Source organism: Apodemus sylvaticus, chromosome 1 (assembly GCF_947179515.1).
Source record: "Apodemus sylvaticus chromosome 1, mApoSyl1.1, whole genome shotgun sequence".
In the NCBI taxonomy this organism is placed as follows: Eukaryota; Metazoa; Chordata; class Mammalia; order Rodentia; family Muridae; genus Apodemus; species Apodemus sylvaticus.
This window is the reverse complement of record NC_067472.1, coordinates 27,557,911-27,581,989: the sequence shown is the minus strand read 5'-3', so window position 1 is coordinate 27,581,989 and position 24,079 is coordinate 27,557,911. Positions and strand designations below refer to the sequence as shown.

General features: G+C 41.0%; 2 protein-coding genes and 1 pseudogene across 20 annotated transcripts in view; 2 read left to right on the top strand and 1 right to left on the bottom strand.

Annotated features, from left to right (window-relative positions):
* Nucleotides 1-24,079, top strand: part of Ifit2 (interferon induced protein with tetratricopeptide repeats 2) — a 130,653-nt gene that overhangs the window by 15,744 nt on the left and 90,830 nt on the right. The window contains exon 3 of one of the 7 annotated variants that reach the window (XM_052186806.1): nt 18,285-18,349. The exons of 5 other annotated variants lie outside the window; for them this stretch is intronic. In XM_052186806.1, coding sequence (XP_052042766.1) covers nt 18,285-18,328 — 44 coding nt within the window. In that variant the 3' untranslated portion in view covers nt 18,329-18,349. Of the gene's footprint in view, nt 1-1,255; nt 1,342-18,284; nt 18,350-24,079 lie in introns of those variants that run through there. One more of the 7 variants, XM_052186804.1, reaches the window with a different exon arrangement.
* On the top strand, nt 1,338-3,450 carry LOC127688376 (interferon-induced protein with tetratricopeptide repeats 3-like; annotated as a pseudogene).
* Nucleotides 8,120-24,079, bottom strand: part of LOC127688231 (interferon-induced protein with tetratricopeptide repeats 1-like) — a 180,368-nt gene continuing 164,408 nt past the window's right edge. For all 13 annotated transcript variants that reach the window (XM_052186813.1, XM_052186854.1, XM_052186822.1 and 10 more), the window contains one exon: nt 8,120-9,234. In XM_052186813.1, the coding sequence (XP_052042773.1) occupies nt 8,121-9,234 (1,114 nt within the window). In that variant the 3' untranslated portion in view covers nt 8,120. The remainder of the gene's footprint in view (nt 9,235-24,079) is intronic.

The window sequence follows — 24,079 nt, the reverse complement described above, 5'->3', positions numbered from 1 at the left end:
GGAAACATCTTGACATTTTTCAAGAAGCAAATGTGGGAAGGGGCACAGAAATGACTGCAGTCTTCCTCAATTTCTAGAGAATAATTAGGTGAAATGATGATCGCAGACATTTTTCTGAAGTAAAACAGCATAGTTGTGTTTTTTATAACCTTGAACATGCTGGCCTGGGAATAAGGCCTCCTGCCTCAGGAATGAACTGCAAATCCGTATCTCTGTTATCAGAAGAGCTGTAACAATATGAATGAGCAGGTGCCTGCAGTTGGCACAGTGTGTTCTGCTGTGAGTCCCCTTGTCTGGAAGTTCACTCCTTCAGCATCAATCACAAGACTGGATTTGGTCATCTCTCTCAGGTTATTCTCTGAGGTAGATAAGGGTTGTGATCATAAAAAGATAAAGAGGTTAGAGAATATGTTCTATGGTGTTGTGGGGGAGGAGAGTGACTCAGCGGGCCAATGCAGAGGCATCCCTTCCCCCTGAGGGACCAGACACAGACAGAATAGTATAGAATAGAGTTTATTCAGGGCATGGGGAGGGGAGTTAAGGGGGCAGTAGAGGCAGAGAAAGGCAGAGAGAGGGAGAGAGTAGAGAAGCAGAGGCCAGCCATGAACACATGGAGAGAGGAGGGAGGGGAGGAGAGCCCAAGAGGGGCAAGAGAGAAGCTGAGAGTGAGAGAGGTAAGAGAGAGATAAGAGAGAGGAGGGGCTGAGCAGCCCCCTTTATAGTAGGTCTGACCTACCTAGCTGTTGCCAGGTAACTATGGGGAGGGGCATACATGGCTATTGACAGATAACTCTGGGGAGGGGAACACCTAGCTGTTGCCAGGTAACTGTGGAGTGGAGCTTAGACAGAATCCTAACAATAAATCCCCAGACAGCACCCTCCCTATGTGTTAACAAACAAGCCTGTTGAAATCATGTGACCTTAGCCTCCTACACTTATTGTGTGAATCTGTTCACAGGAACTACCACAAAGAGATGACAGGTGGAAGTTTGGAAAGCCTGTAGACATAAAGATAGCTGGAATCTTTAATGGGTGTTTTAGGGCTGAGAAATTAGGAATTAGAAAATAATCACCAGAAAACAACATATATTAGAGCCCATAGCTAACACTGTAAACTGAGTCCAAGACCCACAGGAAGGAGTTTGATTTTTCAATGTCCTGGGACTCAGTCCAGTTACCATGTAAACTTAACCATCACAAGATACACAAGATGTGCAGGTACTCATCATAGTGACCATGTATGTTTTCTCCACAGTGAGGTCAACAGGGACTCTCTGGAAAAAATCCTTCCACAGTTGAAGTGGCATTTCACCTGGAATTTATTCAAGGAAAGAAGTATGTCAAGTCATATGGAAGACAGGGTGTGCAACCAGATCGAACATTTAAACTGTGAATACAAAGCAACAATGTATGACTTATTGGCCTATATAAGGCACCTAGATTGAGAAAACGAGGCAGCCCCAGAATGCTTAGGGCAAGCTGAAGATTTACGGAAGCTGGAGCATGATGATCAAGCAGAAATTTGACATCTGGTCACCTGGGGAAACTGTGCTTGGATCTACTATCACATGGGCAATCTCTCAGAAGCTCAGGCTTATGTTGACAAGGTGATACAAGTTTGCCAAAAGTTTGCAAATCCTTACAGCATGGAATGCCCAGACCTTGACTGTGAGGAAGGATGGACACACCTAAAGTGTGGAAGAAATGAACGAGCCAAAATGTGCTTTGAAAAGGCTCTGGAAGGGAAGCCCAAGGATCCAGAGTGCTCATCTGGGATGGCCATTGCCATGTACCGCCTAGAAGAAAGACCTGAGAAGCAGGTCTCTGAGGATGCTCTGAAGCAGGCCATGGAGCTGAATTCTCATAACCAGTGTGTGAAAGTTCTCCTGGCCCTGAAACTGCAGAAGATGGGAGAAGAAGCTGAAGGAATCAGATTGATGAAAGGTGTCCTGGAAAAGGCTCCTAACCAGATGGAGGTCCTCCACAAGGCTGCTAAGTTTTACAGGGAAAGAGGTAACCTAGACAGAGCTACTGAATATCTTGGAAAAGCAGTGAGATCCACAGTTCACAACAGTCCCCTCTACTGCTTGGTCATGTGCCGTTACAGGAACATACTAGAGCAGCTGCAGAATACAGGAGAAGCTGACAACAGTGAGAGAGGACAGAGGATGGAAGAACTGAGAAGATTAACAAGGGAGTACATGCATAAAGCTCTTCAGAGGAGGCAAAGTCCTCTGAACTCCTACTCAGATCTCAGCGATTTCCCAGAAGTAAAGAGATGTTATCAGATGGTCTTCAGCAAGGAGAGCCCTTGTGTCGAGGAAGAAGTACTGTATGAGCACTATTGCAACCTCCAGGAGTGTCACAGGAAGTCTGAAGCCCTAGCAACCCTAGAGGATTTCATGCAGCTTCCCAGACATGAAAACCCCACCGAGAAGGAAGAAGTTAACTAGCAAATACAGAACACAGATCGTAACCTGTAATAGGAAATGTTGCTGGAATCTTGGCCTTTGCAGGGAAAAATGAGAAACTGAATGGGTTAGGGGTTTGGGTGGGAACAGACTTTGGGGCATAGGCAGTGTTTTCCTGAAATCTTGTGAGCCTGGGGACAACTGGAATGTGTCAGAGTGCAGACTCTCAGCTCTGCACTGTGAGAGAGGTGTGCTGTGGAGTGGTGCTTATGGGGAGGAAAGGACTGGATAAGCAGGAGCCTTCCTGCAAAGGATTGGTGACAAGTTGCTCTTGATTGTTTCTTTAGCAAACTGCTTTCTTTCCCTGACTTCTCTGCTCATCCTAGCCATAGAATTTTCCAGTGACACAACCTTATTTCTAATCATGTAGGGAAATGGGGCTTAAAACTCACAGAGAATGTTTGATCACAATTTTTCTCTGAAATATATCACACCTGCCAACAAAATTTAGTCTAGTTTCTTAATTCCATTTTATAGTAGTCTCTTAAGCCTGAAGGATTAACTGTCACCTAATTCTAGAATATTCTTTGCACAGCATTCTTCTATTTTACCGTGGTTTTCTATGTGTGTCCCTATCAATCATCATACAGTTAACATGTATGCCAAATTGAAATTATAGAAAAGACACCTATAAACGTTTCAATGAAAATGCAGTCGTTGCAGAGTGAGGTGCTCAGGTCTCTTTCCCAGGTATGCTACGGCAACACACTGAAGCATAAAAGGGCACCATGTTCTGGCCTGTGTTTTTACTAAGTTCTGTTGTCCTAGACTCTAAATTGAATGTGCTTCTCTGTCTCACAGCAATATAGAATGTAGGCTTAAGACCCTGTTGCTTTCTAACAGTAATTAATAGAGTGGTCAGAGCTGCATTTGTACTGATAATAACCTTAACATTTAGTACTTTTCAAATGTTTAAATTGTTTGTATCCAATGTTTCATTGTTGTTGCTTGATTAAAAATTACCCATTAAGCATTTTAATTTTTTTGCCCTTGTGTTTAATAAAGGTTCTTAGCTCCTAAAAGAGAGAGAGAGAGAGAGAGAGAGAGAGAGAGAGAGAGAGAGAGAGAGAGAGAGAGAGAGAGAAGAAAAGAAAAGAAAAGAAAAGAAAAGAAAAGAAAAGAAAAGAAAAGAAAAGAAAAGAAAAGAAAAGAAAAGAAAATAGAGTTGTGCGTGTGGTGGTAAGGGACAGAGAAATAGTCCAGGAATATTAAATCTCAGTGTTTCTTCTTTTATGATTGGGGGTAGCTCATGAGACCTCGACATCCCTTTCTGAAGAGACCATGGCATTGATTTTAGAAAAAACTGGCCAAAGAAATCAGGTGGAAACAGTTTGGGGAATCCTAGGGTATACAGAAGGAAGGGCAGGAGGATAGATATGATCAATATATATTATGCACATGGATGAAAATTTCAAATGATTTTTCAATATTCTTCTGCTGCTAAGATGATAGAAAATTATGAATGCACAAAGGGTCTCAAAACACATCTGGTTTAGCATCTGTGGCTGCACTGAGCTAATCAACTATAATCAGTATATTTAGGAACTCCCACTCTTCTTCCAGTCACGTGATCCAGTTGAGGTCTGTGCACAGTTAGCAGTTGATGGTCCAAATTTATGGGGGCTCAGGGATACCTGAGGAAATGCCCTTTCATCCAGCAGTAAGGACACAGGTGGTCACTACCTGCTACTGAGACTTTCCCTTCTCTCAGCCTTCAGAAGAGTCTCTCAGACTGAGAAAATACTGTTCTATTGCAGACAGTATTGTTGCTGTTGTTCTTGTTTTCACACTGGGTTTCCCAGTATAGCCCAGATAGGCATGGAAGCTAGTCTCAAATACACAGTTCTCTGGCATCAGCCTCCCTTCTGGGATTTCAGGTGTATGCAGCAAGCTCAGCTCTGAAGTCACTTTTTAATCCATTTATAATTGATAGCCACAGGTTATGCACAACAAAGGAATAACATATAAATAAGATTAGCTTTTGAATAAATTTCTTTCCCTTAGATAGAGAACTAAATTCTGGACAAAATATCTGAAATAAATCCTGAAATGATTTTCTAGTTAGTTTAGTAAATAGAAACTTATTAGGAGGTGTGTACATGGGGGGAAGGCCCTGCCAATGTACGGATCTCTCTAGATTTAGAGCTGTGCAAAAACTCCACACACCAAGCAGCTTCTGATAGACACAAAATACACTGATCAAGAACTGGATTCTTGATGGAAGCTTGAGATTGCCCAACGGCTATTCTTAAAGAATAGGCATGGGCAGTAACACACTTCTGTCCCAAGATGAAAAGTGGCAGTCCAGTTTAGATTGCACGGCATATTTTAGGCCAGACTGAACAATACAGCAAGACCCTATCTTAAAACATTACTTATAGATGCATGACAATGGAAGATGAAGACAGTAATACCGAGAATTAGTGAAAGAGAAGATTGTGAAAGTTTGTTACTGTGAATAAATAAGTAGTCAAGCTGATTCACATTCATAGATTGATGCAGCCATTCCACAGCTTATACATATATCAGAAGATCATGCTATAGCATACATACATGTAATTTTGATTAAAGTCTATCAACTTTATATTTAAAATGAGAGGCTAATATAAGGAACAATTTTACAATAAATAAATGTACACTGTAGCCCCTCTTGTCACAGACCACCATCTATCATCATCAATTGAATAATGCTAATAAAATGCTACATGTTGGAGGAGTATGTCTGTCATAAATACATCATCAGGCTCAATTATTATAGTACAGGAATAGTGAAATTTAAAAAAAATTATAAACATGTGAACAACACAACCGTAGGAACACATAAGAAAAACACTGTGCCATCTCAAGAAGAATTGTTACTAGCTCATAAGTGTTTCTCATTGTACAATACTAGTTTAGAAGGTGGTGGATAGCACATCTGAGAGTGTACCTCTCCAAGAACTTTCATCTATAGATTCTTTCTCAAAACGAAATTCTGGTAGATGAAGAAGACACAGTAATTGCCTTATCCCAACAACACAAATATACAGAGGAAAATAAAGGCAAACTGTTTTAGTTATAGGAAACTATCCCAAATCTGCAACATATAAAAATATTCATTGTTTTTGCTTAGAAATGAGTTGAAAAGATAGCTGAGTTTGGGTTGAGAGTTTTTTATACCAGTTCTTTTGGGATTCTTTTCCCCTGTAATATCTCCCTCTCTCTTATTCTTTCACTATATTTCCCAATCCCTCCTTTTCCCCTTTGTTCCTGTGTATCCATCTGTCTACCATCTATCTATACACCATCTTGTTATGTATGTATGTATGTGTGTATGAAGATATATATATATAAATATATATATATATATATCTGTCTACCTATCTACATGTCCATCCATGCATTGATCTATGTATGTATGTATGTATGTATGTACGTATGTACGTATGTATGTATGTATGTATGTATGTATGTATGTATGTATCTATCTATCTATCTATCTATCTATCTCTCTATCTATCTATCTATCCATGTTGTAGCACACACATGCATGCACAGTATGAGTATGGAAACTTGTTTGTGAATGATTTCAGGGCGTATCATTTGGTATTGCACAACCAACTAGTGTACACTTCCTGGGGAATATTATAGTACCCATTATCACCATCCTTATTTGCTTATAGTTCTTTGTCTAAGGTTGAGAACCCCTGAGCATTTCCACTTCAGCATGCCCATTCGTGTGGTCCTTGTCCACTCATGTTTGAACAGTTAAGTTGGGGACTTTGTAGGGATGGTGCTTCTGACATTTACAGAAGACACAACCTCATACAAAACTTATTATTGATTTTGCCTTTTATTTTTTCCACTTTCTCTTCTGCAATGATCCCCAATCCTCAGGTGCAGGACCGATGATAATGATGTATATGTTGGGACTAGGCTTTATACCTCTACATTTTGATTGACTGGTTGTAGATTTCTATAACGTTAGCTTTCTGTTTGTTACAAAGTCAATTTTCTTCATGAAGAGTAAGAACTATACTCCTTTATCTATATAAGGATAGATGTTTGAAAGTAGTTTGGGATTAAGCTGGTTTAGTAACATGGAAGTTGTAGGAGCTCCTCTAAGTTCTGTGATGTCACTAGTCCTAATAGTTGAGCAAGGTTATATATCTAGGCAAGGGTTACCTCTTGTTGGTCAAGCCTTTAGATCCATTTGAGAACTGTTGGCTAACATCAAGGCATGCACACTACTATTGCATCCTTAGGGTTATCCTAGAGCCATGCTGGATGTTGTTGTGGTTTACAAGCAGCACAGCTGGGTGGCACTATTCCATATTTCCCTTTTCTGGAAACTTGAAGAGCAACTTGGTATACTGTAAATGCTACTTCTCAAGTAGGAGGCTTTCAGATCAGATCCAACTTGGGTCTCCTAAGCCCTAAGGCTAAAGTGCATGGTGTTTTCAACAATAAGAATTTAATTTCCCACCTTCAAGGGGCAATCAGAAGCAACAATTGTATACTAAATGTTTTGGCAGTGCTTTAGATAACCCTGACTTACAACTCAAAGGGGGATTATCATGACTGATACTGGGAATTTGTGTAAGTCTATGGTTCTTTGACAGGAACATTATCAAATCAAATGAAAATGAATTTTTTCATTTAAACTCTGTATCTGCACGCTGACTTACATGGATTATAGTCATTTCCAGGTGACACTTACCAGTATGAGTTCTTATGAGATTTTCAGGCATCCTTCTGGTAGTCTATCCTCATCCCTCTTTTTCCCCTGAATTCTTTAAGAATCAGTAGTGTCTATATTCCCACAGCATCCTTGCTTTGGACCTCCTAACCCTATGTGGTTTGATTTTGTTGTGTTTTCCAAACACAGAATACAGATCTTAATAATCCAAACAAAATACACATAGAATTCTTTGATTTTTATCAGATTTTACTGAATATGATAGGGTTAGAAAAATTACTAGGTGATAATCACACAACTCTCAGTAGTTGAACAGTGTCAGGTGGCTATTATGTCATTTTTTTTTGTTGTTGACACATTCCAAAAATGAATTTTTTTAAGCTTTCTTCCTGAAACATTAAAGCTTTCTTAGTGGAATATAAATATGAATGTATATGGACCACAGAAATCTCCCACATTTGTCTGAAATCAGTCACTTGAATACAAAAAGGTGCAGTGATTATAAGGTTGGGGAGTCATTTGCCTAGCAGATTATGGCTACAGTAAATCCTATGAAATAGAAATATGGACTGAAACATTGTAAGAATATCTTGAGTTCCTCTCCTTTTAATGCCCACCTTTGCTCATTTATTTTGCCCTCAGATGTTATCGAAGTTTAGGAAATCCCATGAAACATGAGCTTTAATGTGTTAAGTGTCCATTGATCAGAATACTGGAGGACTGATGGTATAGGTCATGCATGCCAAAGGCACACTTATAACAGAAATGTGCAGCAATGTGTGGCAGGAGAATTGACACTCCTGTCACAAACCCACAGGTCTGTGAAAAAAAAATAAGGGCTGCAGAAAGGCAAGAAATAGAAAAGGCATCATCTGCATCTTGTTTCTTTGGGTTCTATATAGTTAAGTCAACAGCTGTAAAAGAATAGGGAGTCATACTCACACTTCATAAGACACTTAATAAGCTCTACCTCAAAACTCAGTGCTCACTGCTCCTGTGAGCCTGAGGGCCTTCTCATAGCATGACATGGCTTCACTTGTGTCCCCTTTCAGTCTGTAGACAAACCCGAGGAGGCTCAAGCTTCCCACGACATCAACATTCTGGTCAATGCGTCTTTTAGCCAGCTTCTCCAAAGCCTTGAGAAGTTTATCCCTGGAGTGAGAAGTCACCTGTATTTTCAAGCCTTTTAAGTAATGTGTGATTGCTGTCTCTTCTGATTTCTTATGGAATTGTTGGAAGTTGCCATAGCGTAAGTGAATATCTTGCTGCATATGATCTTCCAAGTTAGTCATGCTTAATACTTTTTGAAAATTGTCCTCTGCATCTTTTAGTTGACCACTCTCTAGGTACATTTCAGCCAGATTAACATAAGCTATCTCATATGTGGGTTTCAGTTCTAAAGTCTTTTTAAAATAATATATAGCAGAATCAATGCATTGGTCTGCTCTTTCTCTATCCTCCCCTATAGTTTTCTTGTTTGTAGCATTCTTTATTTGAATCAGTCGTTTCTTATGGCAAAGGCCAATCTGGAAGTGAAAGAAGGTGGAGAAAGGTTGTGTCTGCAAGGCTCTCTCAAGGAAGCTTAAAGCTTCTTCCACAAAACCTTTCCTTCTGTAAAATTTGCCTACATATCCAAAGAGATATGTCTGACAGACTATTCTTGGCAGAGTTTCCTCAATGTGTCTTTCTGCTTCATCTGTTTGGCCTAAATCCTGAAGTTTTAGGGCAAGGAGAACTTTTATGTATTGATCTCCTGGATTTAACCTGGCAGCCTTCCTTAAATGTTCTAGAGAAGTGCCATGATGGTGATCCAGGCGATAGGCTACCACTGCATAGCCTGTGTTGTACTCAGGGTTTTCAGGCTCCACTTCCAGAGCCTTTGCAAAGCAGCTCAGGGCTCGTTCATAATATTTTTTCCCACACTTCAGCAAGGCCCAGCCTTCCTCACAGTCCATCTCAGCACACTCCATTCTGTATCGAAAGGGACTTAAAAATTCTGTGCAGACCCTTACAACCCTATCCATGTACATCTGGGCTTCGTCCAAGCTGCCCCTGTGGTAATGCACCCAGGCACAGTTGCCCCAGGTCACCAGGCTTCTCCTGCCCAAATGCTCTCTCTGGACCAAGGCTTCAGCTTCTCTCAAGCTCTGCAGGGCCTCATCGTGCTGGCCTTTCAGGTGTCTCACGTAGGCCAGGAGGTTGTGCATCGCGATCCTATAGTTGATATCAAGGAACTCAGTCTCCGTGATTCTTCCTTCCAAATCAGGCATGTCCACATCTTCTATAACCAATTCCCATGTGAAGTGGCATCTCAGCTCAACCAGACCAGAGTCTACACTGTAAAAACAGACACCAGTTTATGATACCTTTTACATAATAAGTGAACTCAGAATCAACTAGCATTTTAAGTCACCAAACACACTTCCTGTTTATATCCCAGTGTGTATTAATCTTGCATAGGAAATTAATTTTACATAATTTGAAAAATGTGCTTACTTAATGGTACTATTTGGTTAAAATTTTAAATATTAATTAAAATGATACTGTCATTAATATCAATAGAGTTTAAACCATATTCGGGACCAGGAGGCCTGCTGGAAAGTGTGTGTGCTAGGTCTCAGGAGGCTACTGCACTTATGTGATCTCAACAAGATGCTTTCACAAACAGGACTTGCAGGGCTGGGAGAGATTTTCCAGACCCCAGTCCTAGATGATTTTCCTAAAAGCCTACACTGGAGTAAAGGATGTGTCGATACCTCCTTTCTCCAATGAGTGTGTGAAAGTAAAGAACCCCAGAATAAAGCTGACACAGTACAAAGTCAAATGTAAGTCCTGATTTTCTTATTGAATGATTCAAGGTCACATGATTCTTTAGCTTATTGAAGGATGGGTAACCATAACTTCAACAACCACAACAATTATTTCCTATCACCAATGTGGAAGCATAATACTTTTGGATTAGGACCAAGAGGTTCTCTTCTAATAGGTTTTCTGTGGTGTCCTTTATTTAAAAACACTATGGGTAAACAAATATATTTCTTTGATAGTTGAGCAAGTTGTCTCAATAAGCTAAAGCTGGTTGCCACTGGGGAAATATTTTGTCCCAAATGTCTCTGCTCACCTCATCCAAGGGTGATGAGAAAAGACACTTCCCAGGGAACATTTCTACATAGATGTCTGTTACTCTCGAGCTACAAACATATTTGTGGATGAATCTTCCAAGTCTTCAAAATATGTGACCCATGCTCAGCTGCCTGAGCCATGGCCCAGCTAGTGAGAGACCAAAACTTTTGGTGTCAGACTCCATCTTAGAGATCCTGACCAAAGGTTAAACTCAGGTTAACTAACAGTCCAGGGCTTAGCAACAGTTTACACACTATGCCCCAATAAGACTTGTGTCTACCACAGTTTCCAGCTTAATGCTCAACAAACCTGTGTCTAACACTGATTTCCTGGTTATTCCCCAACAGATCTGTACCTCCAGGTTACAAGCCTGTGCCTGATATTTCACTTCCTAACAACCAATCATCTAAAAAAAGAACAGAAGTTGAGTATATGGTCACACTCCCAACATCAGTATATTATGTTAAATTGCTGCCCCACCAGATGTTTATCAGGCTAGACATCCTCTTTTTGTCTCTCTAAATGACTGCCTAAAACTAGGCTGAGGGTTTTACCTTCCTTCTGTGTCAAAGTTGGCATGGAGCACAAGCTTAAACTTGAAATCCCCAAATATGATTGGATCAAAATTGGCTACTCTGGGTTTTTTTCGGGGTCACGAACATTTCTTGGTAGAACACTAGCGCATTATGGCAAATAGACTCCCTTTCAAATGATCTAATCATAGCAGTTTGTTTAGAGAGAGCACAGCAGGTTTCTCCTCTCCTTGAGACTACTGAACTTGAATAATATAACAGGCTATGCTGTCTCCTGTTAGGAGCAACTGCTTTTCTTTCTTACCTCGATAATGATGTCACTTGCTTTCCTCTTGGTTTGGACCCTGAAGGGGGCTACAGAGCAGAGAGTCATCACTGGTGTGCACACTCTCCAGAATAGAACTAAGGAGCCCAAGTCCTCTGTTAGCAGGGAGCACTCTGTCATGAGTGCTACCAGATCTGTTTGAGTGCATGGGGACCTAATCCCCCTCTGCATGTGCTAGATGGGGCTTGTCCCAATTGTCACACTTGGTTCTTCTCCTCTGCTCTTTGGATCAGTGAAAATGCATGAAGGAAGAGCTCACTCTGCCTCTGTTTTCTCATGCTAAGTATAAACCTGTGTGGGAGGAGGGAGCCTGGGAACATGCCCCATTTTACTGTTAGGGTTTTTTTTCCCTCTATCAACTGCAATAACAGATAGGCTCAGAAAAGTAGCTAGAAGGCCTTCACATGTAAATATTGGCTGTAGTTTACTACATCTAAACAAACCAGTAAAGAAGAGGGTGTGTGTTTTCTAGAATCCAAGCATCACAATCCTAAGATTTCTAATCATGCAGCCTTCAGGTCTAGCATTTCAAATGTAGCTCTGGAAATTTCAGTTTATCCATATTGCTGAGCATATTCTAGAATTTTTGAGTGACCAGTTCTGGGGTTGGAACCTGGGAAGTAGCATTTCCAGCAACTGACTTGTACTGCCACATAAGCTTCCTCTGAGCAGTGCTGATTTTTTGAAAAATACATATTGGAGTAAAGATATTTTCATAACCACATCATAACAATAAAAGTATGATTTGGATGACGGAGAGAGATGGCTCAGTAGCTAACAACACTTAATGCTCTCCCTGTGGACCTTGGTGTAGTTCCCAGAACCTACATCAGGTGGGTCAAAACTACCTATAACTCATTTCCAGGGAAGTTGTTGACTATTGGCCTTTATGGAACCTGTGGGCATATGATACACATAAACTCATGCAATCAAAGCACACACACATCAATTAAAATGTATGCATTTTAAAGAAACTTCTGACCTATGCAAAAAAACAAAACAAAAAGAAATAATACAAAATGATCATCTTGAAAGTGGCTTCTTCTTCTTCTTTCCACTGAGATTCAATCAACTAATCCTATGACACCCTGCCTCCCCTCCTTGCCCCACTGCTCTGCAATCAACATTCTCTTCTATCCACGAGGCAGTCTCTGCTCAGGCACAAGCCTCTGTCTTTTCATGGACATCTGTATGCTTGTCCTGGGAAAATTGCCACTGTGTTAGACTATTCTATTGAGTGGTGCCTCCTTTTGATTTAGTCCTTTAAGAGCAATGCTGCCTTTACTGAGCAGGCTGATACAGGCAGGAACTCACATTTACATTCATCCGCATCCTACCCCTCTGCACCACTTTCACCCATGTTTTATTTCCCACACATGGGGAAGCTGAGGCCAGGTACTAATTTATCTAGATCTCTTTGATTTCATTTTTCACCTACTTTTTGCTTCACGCACTTGGTTCCAGCACCTTAGAGATTGGTCCAGGCAAGGAGAAAAGTCTTGATGCTGTTTTGTGAGGCTCCACCAAGCTGCCCTTGGCATTGATAGTACCTGAGGTGTCCTTCAAGGTTCTAGAGAAGCTCCTTTTGAGATCTAGAGTTCAGTACCATTCTAGACCTAAAGAATCTCCTTTCCTCTCCCTCATGAGGCCTATGGTAATTATACTATAGTCTTTGTTTGCCTCTTACCCAAAACCTTTCCACTTAGCAGTCTGTGGAAACCTATCAACATCAGAACCTTGAACAGGATGACTCCAAAGAAGGAATGGAACAGGTCAGTTAAGGCTCTAAGTTTACAGTGTCAACATACACAGAAATAAGGCAAGCAAAGAAGAGAAAGCCTTTACCTCATGTTGTTGGGAGATAGAGGATACTCCACAGGACTGTGATTCAGGTCAAGAGACTCTTCCAAACACAATCAAAGGTGTTCTAAGGATCTCAGTTGAAGCAAGGAATTTATATATTTGAGGATTTCCACCTGGCTTGCCACACCCTCAATTCCCAGTTTGCTACACCCTTAATTCCCAAGAGAAGCTGGCAGGGTTCCAGCTGAAAGAAGAAGAAACCTAGAGAGGGCTGTCTCTGGTTTGATAATAAGGAAGTATGATGGGGTGGTCTAGTGTTGTTTGTATTGTGGTGTTAATTTTGCTTCCTCAAGTGTGGTTCCCCTACACAACAACCCAGGAGCAGTCCATCATGTACTCTGGTGATGTCATATGAAACTTTCCCCCATTTTGATTAGTTAATAATGGCTGACCTGGAGATTAGGCAGGGGAGGTAAAAGGTGGGACTTGAGGGTCAAGTGTGGGAAGACAGGTAGCAAGACAGGGGGGAGTACAGGAAAGGAAGGAGAAAGTATAGAGAAAGAGGAGGAGAAACCACAATGGACCAGAACCACATGACCAACAGAAACCACAATGAAAAGGTGGGGAATAAGCTAGTATAGTGTTAGATCTGCCCAATCTAGCCATAAAGCTATAACTATAATTACTGGACTGTGTGGTTTTTTTTTTATGTGGGCTTATTAGAGTTGGAAACACCAGCAGCAAAGGCATGCTTGATTTAGGAAGCTAATGAGATTGTTGTGGGAAGCCATGTTCGTGCTGGCTCCATGTAGTCTTTGTGTCAGAGCAAAACTGAGATTTTACATCCATTGTTGAAGCAAGAAGAGAAGAAGTAGGGATGCATATTTCCATGGAACATGCCCTATTATTTGGTTAAGATCACTTATACCAATAAGGCCAAGGTTTATGTGTAACAGAATATTAGAAAGGGAATTTGTGGCAAATGATATTGATTGGCTTTTTTTTTAAAGGTGTTGATCTGAAAACAAGTTCACATCATGTATATCGTCTTCTGGATCTCCTACTCTTGTCCACTGAGACTACAGCTGTGACCTTATCAGTGGTCCAAATAGCCTTATTTGAATTGGCCAGTTGAATACATGCCTAGTAAGTAGCAAGGTGTGTATTATTCAGGCTGAGTTGGACAAATGCAACCTAGAACACTGGGGGAACTGTGGATGCTTGCATCTAATTCTGTATCTATGCTGTCCTTTTCACATGTACTCATCATTTTAAGCTGTACCATTAGATCCCCTGCTACAAAGTCACAACAATCCCACAGAATATTCATCAAATCAAGCTCATTCTTTAATTGAAAATTTCTGAGACCAAGGCTAGTGTAATTCTCCATCAAACTAGCAGAGGAAGCAGAAAGTTTGAAAGGTGTGGATCTGAGGCTTCCTGGTGAGGTGTTCCTGAGTCATGGTCTTAGTTTCTGCATCTTGTTTTGTAGGCAGGTAACCAAAGAAGCAAGGACTGAGAGCAGTTTCCCTCTGTACATTTCCATATAAGGTTTTAACTTCCCTCCTATCTATGGTAAAAGTATGCATTCACAGGTCTCTTTCAAGGGGGCCTTTAACTAGACTGTGTTTCCCATAAGTAAGACTTGGTCTTGAACATGAGTTTGTGCCAACTGAAGTCAACATTTCCTGAGGAATTTCTCTCTTCTCCCCAGCTCACATATAATGTAGGACATTAATGTGTTTTTATCTCACTTTCTTTGTACACCCCTGATTGTACTGAGCACAGCTAAAGGGCTACTTGGAGACATTGTTACCCAAGGTCTTTACTAAACTTTGCTGCAAATTTGATATGTGATCTTGGTCTTTTTCATTGACATTTTTAAGCCAGATTTATGTACAGGTTAACTAGGATAGTAATCGAACTTCCTTATGCGGTTGTGGTGATTCTCCTGTACAGATGCTAAAGTTCTATTCTGAGCAATCCAAGATAATGAAGATATTACCATTTTCAGGCTCAAACGAAACACCTAGACACATCCAAGCCCAGAGTCTAGAATGCTTCTTCTGTGCTTTTACTTAGTATGGTATGTGCAGAGTGGGGTGAGAGGATATCTTTCAAAGGAGGACCTCTCTCTCCCAGATGACCTCTTCCAGTTCTGTATTAAAAAGATCTGTCTAATAAGCCACAATAAGTTTTAAGATGTAAATATCTAGTCAAAAACTGTGACCCATAGTTGAAACTGCTCCAGTGAATGGTTGGCCCTCTTTTCTACTCTGTGCAAAAGGATACACAAACAAACATATATACATATGCACACATACACACACACAGAGGCATGCATGTATTTACCCATGTGCACACATGTACACACAAAGCTGACTGAAAGCAACAAAGAGGGAGAAAGAGAGAGAAAATCAATTGATATGTCAGTCAATCAATCAATCAACCACCCAGTCAACCACAACTTCCTTTATTCTTCAAAGAGGAAACAGGAGGGTCTGTGTGCCCTTTGCCTGACTTAACCACTTCTGATACTCAGAGATTTTCTGCACTGCTATAGCAACTTCTTTAATATCAAGACACATATCATACATAAATGTACAGTCCATACTTTTCTATTAATCAGAGCCAAGAAGGAAAATGATGAAGGCTGATATATTACTGTTTCAAGTCCCAATGGACCAAAACCAGGCATTGAGCTGTGAACCACAAAATGAAATGACATCTATGAAAACTTTATCCTTTTTTGTGGCTTCGCTAACTGAAGCCTTCCAAAGCATAGGCTTAAGGCAAATGCAGAGGATCTAACAGGTGTGTCCTTACCTCTCATGCCATTAAAAATTGCCAGTTGCTAAGTAAAATAACAAGTCAGAATTCCACAGCTGACTACATTCATGCCATGTTTAGCAAAGAAGCAGTGAAAGCCACTCTTTAAGCAAATCTTTAAGTAGATCAGCAAATCCTTGTCTAAGAATTGGTTTTCTCTACCTCCATCTGCTTCTACACTACTTCAAAATTCAGAGCAGAATTCTTTGATTTAAACACATATCCGTTCTCCAACCCAGGAAGCAGTTATAAACATATTACCTGTTCCTTTCCAGAATTGGGTATAAAGTAAATGATCATCACAGACCTCTAGGAGCAAAACAACACAGTGAATCCCCATGATGTTTTGCTACTTGAATTCAGTGTAGCATAAAAGTGAAAACATTGGTGCAACTAACCTCTGGGAAAACTCCAGAGCTAGTAACATGAACACAGAGAATGAAAACCAGGATTGAGAACTCTGTCCCACACAGCATTCAGAGAGGGAAACAACTATTGTTTCTTTCAAGATATTTTGGAATTGTTTTTTTTTTCATGTGGCCCCAGAAACCACTATAGAGTACCCTAGAGACTTTGTGGAAAAAACCCTTCTCTCCCAGATGGTCTGTCAAGCTCCAGGAAATGCCTTGCTCCCACTGACACCACAGGCCCATAGTCAAGAGCTTACACATAGCTGTGGGCAGGACATAGAAGAGCTCAGTAGTAAGTTTCATTTTCCTCTTCTGGTTGTTTTGAAGTTTCAGTTTCTAGTTTCCTGTTCCCTTTCCCAAACCTAAGTACTTACAAACGTTTCATCATTTCACAATTGAGGTACAAGAAACAATTCTTACAGATGAGCAGGGGTTTGTTCTTCTTGGTTTTCTTTTCATTTCTCATGTGCAAGCAAATCTCAAAATTTAATGTTTATTTTTGCTTATGCTCTAAGATCAAGAATTGATCTTAAAATTACAAAGACCTCATAAAATTACAAAGTTTCTGTAAGGCAAAGGACACTTTCAAGTGGACAAAACGGCAATCAACAAATTGGGAAAGGATCTTCACAAACCTTACATCTTACAGAGGGCCAATATCCAATATATATGAAGAACTCCAGAAGTTAGATGCCAGAAAGCCAAATAAGCCTATTAAAAATGGGGTACAGAGCTAAACAAAGAATTTTCACCTGAAGAACTTCGAATGGCTGAGAGGCACCTTAAAAAATGTTCAATATCATTAGTCATTAGGGAAATGCAAATCAAAGTACCCCTGAGATTTAACTTTACACCCATCAGAATGGCTAAGATTAAAAACTCAGGAGACAGCAGGTGTTGGCGAGGGTGTGGAGAAAGAGGAACACTCCTCTACTGCTGGTGGGAATTCAAGTTAATACAACCACTCTCGAAATTAGTCTGGCTGTTCCTCAGAAAACTGGGTATAACACTTCCAGAGGACCCTGAAATACCACTCCTGGGCATATACCCAAGAGGATTCCCCGGCATGCAATAAGGACACATGCTCTACTAGGTTCATAGCAGCCCTATTTATAATAACCAGAAGCTGGAAAGAACCCAGATGTCCCTCAATGGAGGAATGGATACATAAAATGTGGTATATTTACACAATGTAATACTACTTAGCAATTAAAAACAATCAATTCATGAAATTTTTAGGCAAATGGTTGGATCTGGAAAATATCATCCTAAGTGAGGTAACCCAATCACAAAAGAACACAAATGGAATACAGTCACTGATAAGCAGATATTAGCTCAGAAACTCTGAATACCCAAGACATAATTCACATATCCAATGACTCCCAAGAAGAAGGAAGGACAGGTCCCTGATCCTGAAAATGCTTGTTCCAGCATTGTAGGGGAGTACCAGGACAAAGAAGTAGGAGGGGGTTGATAGGAGAATGGGCAGAGGGAAGAGGGCTTAGGGAACTTATGGGGAGGGAAAACCGGGAAAGGGAAAATCATTTGGAATGTAAACAAAGAATATAGAAAATAAGAAATTATAATGAAAAGGTGCAAAATTGCAGCGAATTCTAAACTCTTGAATATGTAGATCTAAGGTAAGGCAAAGAAGGGACATGGGTATAGAACTTTTTAAAAGGACCACAGATTTTTTTTATACACATGCTGTAATGGGAGTACTATTTACTTGTGGATGAAGTAGTCACCAACAAGTCTCCCATTCCTTGAGTGTAGAAAACAGCTCCTATACTGGCTGTGTGAATCTCTTCACATGAAGTACCACAAATGGGTGGCAGGTGGAAGACGGGAAACTGTGCAGACATAAAAAAAGCTGGAATGTTTAATTGGTGTTTCAGGTCTAAGAAATTAGCCATTAGAAAAGATAGCGAGAAAATAAACATATCCTAAAGCCAGTGGCCCACACTATATTCTGACTCCAACACCCACAAAAAGGTGTTTGATTTTTCAATGTCCTGGGGCTCAGTCCAGTTACTATGTAAACTTAACTATCACAAGATGCACAAGATTTGTAGATACTCATCATGGTGACCATGTGTGTTTTCTCCACAGTGAGGTCAACAGGGAATCTCTGGAAAAAATCCTTCCACAGCTGAAGTGCCATTTCACCTGGAATTTATTCAAGGAAGAAAGTATGTCCAGTCATATGGAAGACAGGGTGCGCAACCAGATCGAACACTTAAACTTTGAATACAAAGCGACAATGTATGACTTATTGGCCTATATAAAGCACCTAGATGGAGAAATTGAGGCAGCCCTGGAATGCTTAGGGCAAGCTGAAGATTTACGGAAGCCGGAGCATGATGATCAAGTAGAAATTAGACATCTGGTCACCTGGGGAAACTGTGCTTGGATCTACTATCACATGGGCAATCTCTCAGAAGCTCAGGCTTATGTTGACAAGGTGAGACAAGTTTGCCAAAAGTTTGCAAATCCTTACAGCATGGAATGCCCAGACCTTGACTATGATGAAGGCCTAAAGTGTTTGAAGAAATGAATGAACTAAAATGTGCTTAGAAAAGGATCTGGAAGGGAAGCCCAAGGATCCAGAGTGGTCATCTGGGAGAGCCATTGCCATGCTCCGCCTAGAAGAAAGACCTGAGAAGCAGGTTTCTGAGGATATACTGAAGCAGGTCATGCAGCTGAATTCTCAGAACCAGTGTGTGAAAGTTCTCCTGGCCCTGAAACTGCAGAAGATGGGAGAGGAAACTGAAGGGGAGCGATTGATGAAAGATGCCCTGGAGAAAGTTCCTAACCAGATGGAGGTCCTCCACAAGGCTGCTCAGTTTTAGAGGGAAAGGGGAAACCTAGACAGAGCTATTGAATATCTTGGAAAAGCACTGTGATCCACAGCTCACAACAGTCCCCTCTACTGCTTGGTCATGTGCCATCACAGGGAAATACTGGAGCAGCTGCAGAATACAGGAGAAGCTGACAACAGTGAGAGAAGGCAGAGGATGGAAGAACTGAGAAGATTACCAATGCAGTACATGAATAAGGGTCTTCAGCAAGGAGAGCCCTTGTGGTGAGGAACAAGAACTTTCTGAGCACTATTGTAACTTCCAGGAGTATCACAGGAAGTCTGAAGAACTCACAGCCCTGTAAGGCCAAGGGGACCCAACAAACTGTTCCCACCTCACCCCTGGGGACTGGGGTCTTGTAGCCTCTCAGGGCTAGACACCCACCCTGTGGCATGGGGTCACTCAACAGTCCAAGTCTAGTATCTATCGTCCCACGGCAGGTAAACTCTGGCAGGATGCAGGTTCCCCCCACCACTCCTGTGCAGTAGACCCTCAGCTGGAACTCACACAGATGCACTTCAAGCCCTGAGTGATAAGACCTAGTTTAAAAACTAGGTCTTCCTATGATCTCTCTCTCTCTCTCTCTCTCTCTCTCTCTCTCTCTCTCTCTCTCTCTCTCTCTCTCTCTCTCTCTCTCCTCCCTCCATGTATCCCTGGCCAGCTTCTTCACCCTCCCTCAGTTCCTTGTTCTTGCATAGGTTTCTGCTGCAGAAAAAAAGTTCATAGACTCCACTACCGCTCCCCCTCCCTTTATCTCTGCTCCGTGTCTGCCCCAGGAACGCATCCTTGTTTCTCTGCAGGCCCTTAGTGCCAACCACTAGCCCCCACTCTCTGTTCCTCCCAGCCCCACAGCTGAGCTCCCATAAAGCTGCTTTTCAGCTGACAACCCTAGCTCTGGGCTCTCTGCCTCCTAGGTCTGCCAGCCAGTGCTTGGTTCCCAGAGCTTTGGTTAGCTCCATTCCAAGACAAAATAATAATAAAAACAAACAAACAAACAAACAAACAAATAAATAAATAAATAGAAAAGCCCATATTCCATTCACCTAAGCCCAGGAAGCTGCACCTGAAGCCCTTAAGCCAATGGTTTTCAGGCTTTGTTTAAATGCTTGCTCCCCCTATAGGGATACCTAAATTGTGCATTGCTTTTCCTTCTTTATTTTCCCATTTTCCTTTTTTAAAAATTAGATATATTCTTTTTTACATTTCAAATGATTTCCCCTTTCCTGTCCAGCCCCCCCCGAAAGTCTCATAATCCATCTCCCCTTCCCCTGTTCCCCAATCAACCCCCTCCTGCTTCCCTGTCCTTCTATTCCCCTGCACTGCTGCATCAAGCTTTTCCAGGACCAAGAGCCTCTCCTCCCTTTGATGTCCAACAAGGCTGCCTATGTGTCTGGAGCCATGGTTAACACCATGTGTACTATCTGGTTGATGGTCTTGTCCCTGGGAGTTCTGGGGGTACTGGGTGGCTCATATCATTGTTCCTCCTGTGGCACTGCAAACCCCTTCAAGTCCTTGGGTCCTTTCTCTAGCTCCTCTGTTTGGGCCCCTGTGCTCAGTTCAATGGCTGGCTGACCCAAGAATTTCTTGCTTCTTTATTTAAATGCTTCTTTTTCTCCCTAGCTGTGGGATTCCATTAGAGATCCTCACTTCGGCCCGGAGGGCTGACAGGGCAAAGGTCCTGAGTGATACAAAGAAGAGCCTCTCCTGTGATTGCTGGTGGAAGGAAGTCCTGAGATAACTGTGGGGTGCTCCAGACAATGCAAACATCAGATGTCTCCACCAGAGGACCCTTACCTCTTCCCACTGAAACTGCTAAGATTGCCCTTCCCTCCTTTGTTCTTGCCTTGAGAAGAGCTCTTCCTTTGAGAACTTAAACCTGTGTACCCCAGAACATTAAATGAGACCTCGACAATTGAACCCCCTCTGCCTGGTCTCCTTCCTTCTCTCCCCCCTTTTGACCCTCAGGTAGTGCCCCTTCTTGACCTTGGAATAACGACCTGCTGGATGGGTCATAGTGGCACCTGAACAGGGACCCGAAGTAGGGTCAACTACAGGACGACGGAGGAGAAACCCCGGGAAGAGGATTCAAGGAGCCAACAGACAGCATCGCTCGTGAGTCACTGGAGGGGCAGGTGAGTGGACACTGCTTTAAGTTTGTCATTTAAGTCTCTGATGTTCTCAAGATAGATGCAAAACAAATATTGAGAGACACAACTTGGAGAAAGCTACCATATGTACTTGTCAACAGTTTATGATATATGCTCACTTCCATTCCTTAACAGCTCAAAAATTGCATTTAAATTAATGTAAAATCTCTCCAAATAAGGTTTTGACATCCTCCAATAAAAATTTGGTGTAATAATAAAATGTAACAAAATAACATCATAAAAATATTTAAAATATATTTTAAGAACATGATAAAATGTTTGTTCCTTATTTTAAACAGCAATCAAATTGATTATTATTAATTGATAATCTATTACATGACAAGCCTTTTTGACAAAGTTAATAATTGTTATCAAAAGATAAATTGTTAAAAATTTGCCTCTATACATGTTTTTATATTGTTATAGATTTATACATGCATCTTATAAAAATACATCTACTAGGAGAGTAAGCTTATATAATTAGATCACATGTTTATTCTTTTGAGTGTCCCCTTGCTTCAGCACAGAGAATTAAATTGGGTGCTATAGCTATTCTTTTTAAAATGTTAAGAATCAAAATTTTGATTTATATATTAATAGTATACATATATAGCTCTTGGCTTATCATTGCTTAAAGTTGCTTCTTTTTAATGCTACTAATTCTTAACTTTTACAATTATTTATACAAATGCAATTCAAAAAATTAATCAACATAAATATACAACTATTGACAGCTTTTCAAGCTTTCTAGTTATAACTGTTTTTAGATATTTTTTATACTAAATGTTCCAAATCGGATTAAGACAAATATTATAACTGATTATTATAGTCAGTCATTTGAGATGTCTTATTAACAATTTGATATTAGTCATATTACTGAGATTCCTCATAATTCCCAAAGACAAGATATTATAGAACAAGCCCATAGAACTTTACAACAATATTTTTATAATAAAAGAGGGGAGAATCACATCTCTATTTACCACAAAAATTTAAAAATTTTAATGCTAGGGATCTGTCTGAGTGTAGAGAGGAGGGCATGTTTGTGTTTTTTTCTACAGGATGCCGAAGGAACATGCTAGCTGCCAGAGTATGCTGAGACAAAGAATGATGCTGATTATAATCATTGAAAATGGCCACAGCCCTCAACACCTTTGGATGCTTCTTACTAATGCTGACACCACGGACAACTACTGGCTCAACATCCCTCTTTGCATGGCAATTTTATTTAGCTGAAAATTACACAAATTATAAACAGATCAAGGGGAGATATTGGCTACTGCTGATTGCCCCGTTCACTGTGTCAAAAGGCCATATATTTAAATTTTACAGATTTCAAGTATAGACCAGATAAAATGTGGCCTGCCATTTATTTTCTTTAAGACATCCACAGGCATTGCCTCACTTGTTTCCTCTCAACAGAATCGACAACAATATTACTTACTTAGTGCTGCCATTGATAAGGATCTGGCCTAACTCAGAGATAGTTTAGCCAATTCAAAAGATTCTGTTGCCTCCTTATCAGAAGTAGTATTGCAAAATAAGAGAGGACTTGATCTGCTCTTCCTACAACAGGGAGGACTTTGCGCAGCACTAAGGGAAGAATGCTATGTTTATGTGGACAAGACGGGACTGGTAGATGACAGTCTGAGGAAAGTAAAAGAAAGTTTAGAGAAACGCAAAAGAGAACAAGAACAACAGAAATCTTGGTATAAAAATTAGTTCTCCATGTCCCCATGGCTTTCCACCCTACTACCTTCTATTCTAGGACCCTTCTTAGGGCTATTGCTGTTATTCTCCTTTGGTCTCTGGGCTTTTCTATGAATAACCCGCTTCATTAAATCACAAATAGATTTCACCTTACCCAAGAATTATATCTCGGTACAGTATCATCGACTGGACACAGGGGAAATGATGGACCCCAGGAGATGAGATGGCTTGGCAGAAACAACCACAATACCGGCCACGGAGAGGCTCAATTTCAATAAGCTCCTTTAATGAGACTCTAAGTGGCCTCTACTTATTCATCCCTGGGCTTATCTGGAGAGGGAGCTGACCCAAGGTAGCCATCTTAAGGACAGGCAACTTCTCCATCCCCTGACCAACCTAAGACACGGGGCCTTGAGGATGACAAGGTAACCCTACGATGGGTAAGGCTGGGAATAGGGAGGTCGATCCTAACAGAGATGGCTACACATTTTCGGTCTGGCCCCCTTGTCCAGTATTTCTGCCCAAACCTTACCACTTCTAATATAAGGAAAGGGGGAAATGTGGAAAGCCATAATGGACCCTCACCAACAGCCTGGAGGGCTGGCAGGTTAAAGGTCATGAGTAAAACAAAGAAGAGCCTCTCCCATGAACTGCTGGTTAAAGGGAAGTTCTGAGATAAACCAAGGATGTTCCAGCCTGTGCAAACATCAGAGGTCTCCACCAGAAGACCCTTATCTCTTCCTGCTGAAACTGCCAAGAATGCCTTTGCCCCTCCCTTCTTTTTTCTTGCCTTGAGGCAAGCTCTTCCTCTGGAAGCCTTAAAACCTATGACCCCTGGTACATTAAACGAGACCTCCACAATTGAAACCTGCCTGGTCTCCTTCTTTCTCTCCCCCCTTTTGACAATCAGGTAGCACCTCTTCTGAACCCTGAATAACTGGACCTGCTGGATGGGTCAAGTTAAAGCACAGATGTGCTTCCACCATAGGCAGAAAAGCTAACAATAACTAAGAAGACTAAGGAATGTAATTCAATGTTCTTAGTTGCTCTGAAGACTACTGTTCAGTATCATGTCCTATGTTAAAGGTATCAGGAAATTGAATTATTACTTTTTGGCTTTTGGGTCTCTATATTCTGTAATTCTTTTGTCTTCAAGAATATAATACAGGTCAAAGTTTCCCAAAGAGCT